This window comes from Mobula hypostoma, chromosome X1, assembly GCF_963921235.1.
Source record: "Mobula hypostoma chromosome X1, sMobHyp1.1, whole genome shotgun sequence".
Classification (NCBI taxonomy): Eukaryota; Metazoa; Chordata; class Chondrichthyes; order Myliobatiformes; family Myliobatidae; genus Mobula; species Mobula hypostoma.
Genome location: NC_086128.1, coordinates 25,903,789 through 25,911,768, shown reverse-complemented (window position 1 = coordinate 25,911,768; position 7,980 = coordinate 25,903,789). Strand labels below are relative to the sequence as shown.

The 7,980-nt window shown below is 44.3% G+C and overlaps 1 protein-coding gene across 3 annotated transcripts in view; it reads right to left on the bottom strand.

Moving 5' to 3' along the window:
- Positions 1 to 4,380: 4,380 nt before the first annotated feature.
- Positions 4,381 to 7,980, bottom strand: part of LOC134340338 (bone morphogenetic protein receptor type-2-like) — a 30,514-nt gene continuing 26,914 nt past the window's right edge. The window contains exon 9 of one of the 3 annotated variants that reach the window (XM_063037462.1): positions 4,381 to 7,437. In XM_063037462.1, the coding sequence (XP_062893532.1) occupies positions 7,327 to 7,437 (111 nt within the window). In that variant the 3' untranslated portion in view covers positions 4,381 to 7,326. The remainder of the gene's footprint in view (positions 7,438 to 7,980) is intronic. The other 2 variants (XM_063037461.1, XM_063037460.1) reach the window with 2 other exon arrangements.

Here is a 7,980-nt window from a genome sequence, read left to right as displayed (position 1 = left end):
GGATGGATTCTGCTTTCCTGCAACAGTATTTCATGTAGATGTGCTTAATGGTAGGGAGGGCTTTACCCATGATGGACTGGGCTGTATCCACTACTTTTTGTAGACTTTTCCATTCAATGCATTGGTGTTTCCATACCAGGCTGTGATGCAGCCAGTCAATATTCTCTCCACTACACACCTATAGAAGTTTGTCAGAGTTTTAGATGTCATGCCAAATCTTCACAAACTCCTAAGTTAGTAGGGGTGCTGCCATAGTTTTGTTGTAATTGTACTTACATGCTGGGCCCAGGACAGAACCTCCGAAATAATAACACAGAGAAATTTAAAGCTGCTGACCTGCTCCACCAATCAGGACTGGCTCATGGACCTCCGGTTTCCTCCCGCTGGAGTCAATAAACAGCTTCTTGGTCTTGCTGATATTGAGTGAGAGGTTGTTGTTGTGGCACCACTCAGACAGGTTTTCAATCTCCCTCCTTTATTTATTGCTTTGGATACAGTGCACAGTAGGCCCTTCCAGCCTTTCGAGCCGGTGCGCTCAGCAACCCCTGATTTAATCCTAGCCTGATCTTGGGACAATTACAATGACCAATTAACCTACCAACTATTATGTCTTTGGACTGTGGGAAGAAACTGGAGCACCCAGAGGTAATTCACGTGGTCACAGGCAGAATGTACAAACTCTTTACAGGCAGAGGCAAGAAATGAACCTGGGTCGCCCATACTGTAAAGCATTGGGCTAACCACTGCACTGTTGTGCCGCCCCAATATGCTGAATCATCACCATCTTTGATTTGGCCTACAACAGTGGTGTCAACAGCAAACTTGAATATTGGAGCTGTGCTTAGCCTCACAGTCATAGCTGTAAAGCAGGGGGCCTTGTGGTGCACCTGTGCAGATGGAGATCGTGGAGGAGATGTTGCCAATCCGAACTGACTGGGGTCTGCAAGTGAGGAAATCGAGGATCCAGTTGCACAAAGGTATTGTAACCAAGGTCTTGGAGTGTATTGATTAGTTTTGAAGGGTTGATAGTATTGAATGCAGAGCTGTAGTCAATAGAGAGCATCCTGATGTATGCATCTTTGCTGTCCAGATGTTCCAGGGTTAAGTGAAGAGCCAATGAGATGGCATCTGCTGTGGACCTATTGCTCCGGTAGGCAAATTGGAGTAGATCTAAGTCGCTTCTCAGGCAGGAGTTGTTATATTTCCTCACCAACCTCTCAAAACACTAAAATTGCCAATAAGTAAGTAGAACTAAAATGAGGAAGAGTGAGGTAGTTTTCATGCGTTCAGAACTTTGATAATGAAGAGGAAGAAACTGTTATTGAATCATTGAGTGTGGGTCTTCAAGCCTTTGTACCTCCTCCCTGACGGTAGAAATGGGTGTTGAGGGTCATCAGGGAGATATGATTATGTATAATCTATGCATGATTTACATTAAATGTGTTAACTTATAAGCAACACTGTTGGTACCAAACTGTATCAGTCTCTGCCATTCAAGGTCATCAGATATGTGGAGAGGGGGAGCTTGCTACATGGGCTTGCTTGCTGTCCATATCGTACTCTTTGTGTATCTGAACAGCTAGGATGCAACATTCATGGTTGACCCTGACTGACAGAGGCCTCACATGTTAACTTCTGTTTGTAATGTACAATACTGCTACTGCTGGGAACAGTTCATTTTCATGGCATTTATACCCATGACAATAACCTTGAACTTGCACACACACAGAACATAGTTGCACCCCGAAACAGCGACGTTTATTCCTATCCATTGATACTGCCTGACCTGCTGAGTCATGTTGTGTTGAAGTTGTAAAAGACATTGGTGAGGCCAAATTTGGAGTATTGTGTGCAGTTCTGGTCACCTACTTGGAGGAAAGATATTAATGTGCAGAAAATTTACAGGGACGTTGAGGTCCTGAGTTGTAGGAGAAACCCTACCCTATTCAACCTTTCCCTATAACTTAGACTTGTAAGTCCCAGAAAGATTAGAGACTTCTCGGTTGAGTCCATAGCAATCTTAAGTGGGGAGGGGGGTGGATGAGCAGCTAGAGATCATGGTCCATGTCAATACCAATGACATTGGCAGAAGTGTAATGAGGTCCTGAAGAGTGAGTTCAGGAAGCTTAACACGTGGCTAAGGAGATGGTGCAGGAGGGAGGGCTTCAGGTTTTTGGATTGCACTTGTCTAGGGAAGGTGAGATCTGAATAGATGGGACAGATTTGTACCTGAATTGGAGGGGGACTAATATCCTTGTGAGAAGGTTTGCTATTTCTGCTCTGGAAGGTATAAACTAGAGTTGCAGAGGGATAGGAATCAGAGTGCCAGGGCAGTTAGTGGAGTGGCCATGGGGAAAGATGTTGTTAAGCCTGCAGACAAATTCAAGAATCAAAAGGTTGAGAACAGTGAGAAAAATGATCTGAGTTGCATCTGTTGGCCAGAAAGAACAGTGAACAGGAATGGAGGCAGCCATTTCATGAGAATGTCCTTGCTGCCACCATTTTGTGAACTGTTTGATTAACTGATTCTTGCTCTGGAATAACTTGATCAGAGCACAAGAAGTTTCTGCCAAAGATCTGCTAAACCTGAGACTGTTTTCAAGTCAGAAACTGTTTATTGTATAGCCCTGGGCTACATCCAATGAGAATCTGACACAGGACAGTCAGATGACCTCGAGCCAACAAAATTGAAACAATATATCTTTAAACCCAAGATGAATGGAAACATGTATTTTGTTGTAACGGAATTGATTCTGACTGGGGCCATAGTTGGTTTTGCTTGGCGTCATCCCAAGAGGGAATATGACCCTCCACGAAAGGTCAAAGAAAAAGTAACAAAAGAGAAACAGAGAATTTAATTTTGTATTATACTGGAATGGATAGTTTGACGTGTATGAACAATATCTTAGGTATTCCAGAGGATACAAATTTACAATTCTCATAAAATTCAAGGTGTAAGCTGAAATAATGCAAAAATTAGAGGATGGTGCTCTTACAAAACAGTAGAGATGATTATCGGTATAAAAGTGTGTGAATTCATAAGTAAATGTTACCTTTACCTTTATAGGATGTAAGTGTTGCACACCTACTGGAGGTCCGTGGCAATCCTATGGGCAGTCAACAGAATGAGAGGAGGATAATGATCCTAAGATAAATATCTTTCAATCAAGAGGAGGGAGGTGTTGGTCAGAAAAAAAGCGACAATCAATGAACAGGAATGGAGGTGGCCATTTTGTAAGATTGTCCTTGCAACTGCCATTTTGTGAACTGTTTGATGAACAGATTCTTACTGTGGATAAATTAATCAGAGCAATTGAACATCGGCACATGGAGTTTCTGCCAATGATCTGCCAAACCTGAGACCATTCTCAAATAAGAAACTGTTTATTGTGTAAGATGGCTGGTTTGCAGTGGTAATATTGTCATCTGGGATCAGTGTCTGGGTGATGTGGTTTAACTGGTTTGAACCAGTCAGAGTTGAATAGAACAGAAGAAGTCATCTAAGGCTAGGTCTACACTACGCCGGATAATTTTGAAAACGAAGCTTTTTCTTTTCGTTTTGACCTTCCGTCCACACTGAAACAGCGTTTCCATCTCCCGAAAATGGAGATTTTCGAAAACTTTCTCCAGAGTGTGTAAATTTGAAAACGATTGTTTCGTGTTGTAGTGTAGACAGGGTAAACGGAGAGATTTAAAAATGTTGTCATGACAACACCACAACAACAATGCTTTTTCTGCTTCTGCTTGGTACTGCGCAAGCACTGCTGGACAGCTGTTCTTGGTTCTTGATCCTCCAAAATATTCTGCACGGAATTTAAACTGGCGGTGGCTTTCAAGCTGGTCCCCTCGGTTTCCCTGTTTACATCCTCTGTTCTTCTGCCCGTACCCTCCGGTCTCCCAGTCTGCGGTGATCGTAACCTTGATCTCCTGTACCCCGGGGTCTCCAAGCTGGCTCTGTCGCTGACTGACCACCACTGTTATAACGTGCAGTCGTTGTGAACAGCGTGAGAGTTAAATTGTAAAGTGAGCTTTTTTGACTAGATCCCCTAAATTGATTTGATTGAGTCTATCTTTTAAAATATTAATGTCAGAAATACTGCGCAGGTCTGGCGGCAGAAGATTCCACTCTCTTGGTTCTTGGTTCTTGATCCTCCAAAATATTCCGCATGGAATTTAAACTGGAGGTGGTGGAGAGTGGGCTTAAGAAGGAGATTTTTGAAGAAGAAAAGCTGCCTTAAATTTAATCGGGCAACACATATCAAAGTTGCTGGTGTACGCAGCAGGCCAGGCAGCATCTCTAGGAAGAGGTACAGTCGACGTTTCAGGCTGAGACCCTTCGTCAGGATCTCGGCCTGAAACGTCGACTGTACCTCTTCCTAGAGATGCTGCCAGGCCTGCTGCGTTCACCAGCAACTTTGATGTGTGTTGCTTGAATTTCCAGCATCTGCAGAATTCCTGTTGTTTGTTAAATTTAATCGGGTTTGGTTGTGTGGCTGTGTTAGGATTAAGATTATTCCATGCTTTAATTGTGTGGGGGGAAAATGACTTGCTGTACATATCTGACTTGGTAGTTAGTATTTCAAATTGAGTTGAGTGTCCTCATCTGCTCCTAATAGATTTGGGTTTGATGTGGGATTGGTAGTCTATGTCGAGTTGACCATTTAACCTTTTGTAATTGTTAATAATGTTGATCTTGGGTAGAGGACGGCTTCATGCGTATGTTGTTTACTTTATTGTCTACATTAATAGCTTGTTTGGAATTAAACATCTCCACTGCTTTGCTGACTTTGTAGTCATTTGTAACTCGCAGAAACAGCTCGACTTCGTTGTCTAAACAAAGAAGTCCTGTCTGCTTTCTCCAGTGGAGGTTTTCCTTGTATTCCTCAAAGACATTTTTGAAAACTTTCTTTCGCTGTTGTTGTAGGTACTCTAGTTTTTGACCAATGGAACTAGCAAAACGCCACCGTGGAAACGTAAATATTATACCGTTTCCTCTCACTTGTTTTCTGTAGATGTGTCTGTGCATGCCCAGTAGGAGTAGATTCGCCCAAATATCTGTCTTAGTGTGGACAGAGATATTTTGAAAAGCGCCTAGTGTGGACGCCTGTCGTTTTTACTCGAAACCGGCGTTTTCAAAATTATCCGGTCTAGTGTGGACGTAGCCTAAGGCATGAAGTTGAAGGTGAAGGCCATAGAACTATGCTGCTTGTAGCCCTGGGCCACGTCCAATGAGAATCTGACACAGGTGGTCAGATTACCTCAAGCCAACAAAATTGAAACATCATAGATGGACCTCATAAGGAAAAGTATAAAAATAGGTACTTGTCAGTAAATACAGGTTCAATCTGTGCCTAACTAATCATATTACTAAGGGGTAGTCCTTGTAACACATCTACTTCAACACAAGCAGTATTGTAGGTAAGGCAGATGAGCTTAGAGCATTGATCAGAAAGTTGAATTATGATGCAGTACAATAATGAGAATTGGTTGCAGGAGGACCAGGACTCGTAGCTTAGTGTTCTGGGATTCCAATTTTTAGCCATTATAGGGGAAAAAAGTTAAAGGGGGAAGGGCAGCATTGCTAATCAGAGAAAATGTCACGGCACTGCTCAGACGGAACAGACTGGAGGACTAGTCTACTGAGGCTAAATGAGTGGAACTAAGGAACAAGAATGGGATGACCACTTTAATGGGATTATATTACTCTCCTCCCAATAGTTAGTGGGTTTAGAGGAACAAATTTGTAGAGAGAGAGAGAGAGCAGAAAGTTGCAAGAAAAAGAAGGTTACAATAGTAGGTGATTTTAACTTTCCACATATTGGCTGGTGCTCCCATACTGTCAAAGGACTGGATGGGATAGAGTTTGTCAGATGTGTTCAGGAAAATTTCCTTAAGCTGTGTACATAGAGTACGATACTGGTTACGAGACAGGGCAGGTGACAGAAGTGAGGAACTAATGAGGTGCCCGAGGAGTATAGGAAATGCAAGGGTAGTCAGGAGGGCTAAAAAAAGGCATGAGATTACCCTAGCAGAAAAGGTGAAGGAGAATCTCGAGGGCTTCTACTGACATATTAAGAAATGGGGGAAATCTTAAAAGGGTTTTCATTGCATCTGTATTTAGTCAGGAGTCTATAGAACTCAGGCAAAACAACAATGAGGTCATGGAGCATCTGCTGATTACAGAGGAGAAGAGGTGTTTGCTGTCTTGAGGCAAATTAGGGTGAATAAATCTCAAGGGCCTGACAAGGTGGCAACTGACTGTGAGAAACTGGAGAGAGATGTGGATACAGCTCAGTACATCACAGAAGCCAGACTCTTCCCCCTGCCCCCCCATGGACTCTGTTTGCACTTCCTGCTGACTCAGTGAAACAGCCAGCATAATCAAAGATCCCACCCTCCCAGGATATTCCTTTCTTTCCCTCTACCGTCGGGCAGAAGATACAAAAGCCTTGAAAGCTCACACCACCATGCTCAAGGACAGATTCTACCCCACTGTTATTAGACTATTGAACAGTCCCCTAGTACGAAAGGATGGACTCTTGACCTCACCCTCATTATGACCTCTCACTTTATTGTCTGTCTACACTGTACTTTCTCTGTAACTGTGACACTATTCTGCATTCTGTTATTGTTTTACCGTGTTCTACTTCAATACACTGTGTAATGATCTGATCTGTATGAACAGTGTAAAAGACAAGCTTTTCACTGTATCTCAGTACATGTGACAATAATAAACCAATTCCAAGTATTGAAAGGACTCTCAGGAACTCAGAGTTAACATTTGTATTTTATTTTATTTGAGTCTTTCGGCTGAGTGGTTGATCAGGTGAAACCAGTCTCGGAAAAAAGCTCAGTGTTCCATCTCCAAAACAATTATTGTGGGGCTCAGGTGTGGGGTGTAACAGGACTGCAATTAATTCGTGAGACAGAGGTTTCCTGGCCCCAGAGGAACTCCATGTGGCGAGGGAGGGTGTGGGTTGAACTCCTGTCAGAAACCTGTTAGGAGAACCATTGGGCACAGTGGATAATCTTGCGGGAAGGAGAGGAGGTGGAGAGGGAGAGCCGTGATGTGGGAGGGGCAGCGAGGAGGGAGGGCAGTGAGTGAGCGCTGTGCTGTGGGGGGGGGGGTGGTACCGAGAGAGGTTCACACTGTGGAAGGGGCAGTGAGAAGGGATCATCGTGCTGTCTCACTGAGAGGGGGCAGTGAGTGAGCGCTGTGCTGTGTGGGGGGGGGGGGTGGTACCGAGAGAGGTTCACACTGTGGAAGGGGCCGTGAGAAGGGATCATCGTGCTGTCTCACTGAGAGCGGTCAGTGTCCAGAAGGAGTCAGGAGAGAGCGAGAGCTGACATGTCTGCCAGTCGGTGCTCCAGGCATTGGGCAGAGAGCCGAGCCTCAGGATCGTGGTCCCAGCAGTCACTGATGGTCTCAGGCAGGCTCTGTGGGAGGGGAAACACAGGCAGCATGAGTTAGGGACTGTAACTGACCGTTTGGCCCATCCACTTGGACTGTTGATCACAGTGGCCCACCCTCCATTTCCTAGAACTGGGACTCTGCACTCCCTTTACCACTGGACCCTTGACTCTCTGACCAACAGACTGCACCCAGTTAAGACAGGCAGCAACGCCTCTGCCATGATTATCTGAACACTGGTGCCCCACAAAGCTGCACCCTCAGCCCCTACTCTACTCCCTGTACATGTTGTTAATATCTATATTAATGATTACATGAAGTGGCAGATGGAGTTCAACCCAGATAAGTGTGAAGTGGTTTATTTTGGTAGGTCAAATAAGATGGCAGAATATAGTATTAATGGTAAGACTCTTGGCAGTGTGGAGGATCAGAGGGATCTTGGGGTCCGAGTCCATAGGACACTCAAAGCCGCTGCGCAGGTTGACTCTGTGGTTAAGAAGGCATACAGTGCATTGGCCTTCATCAATCGTGGGATTGAGTTTAGGAGCTGAGAGGTAATGTTTCAGCTA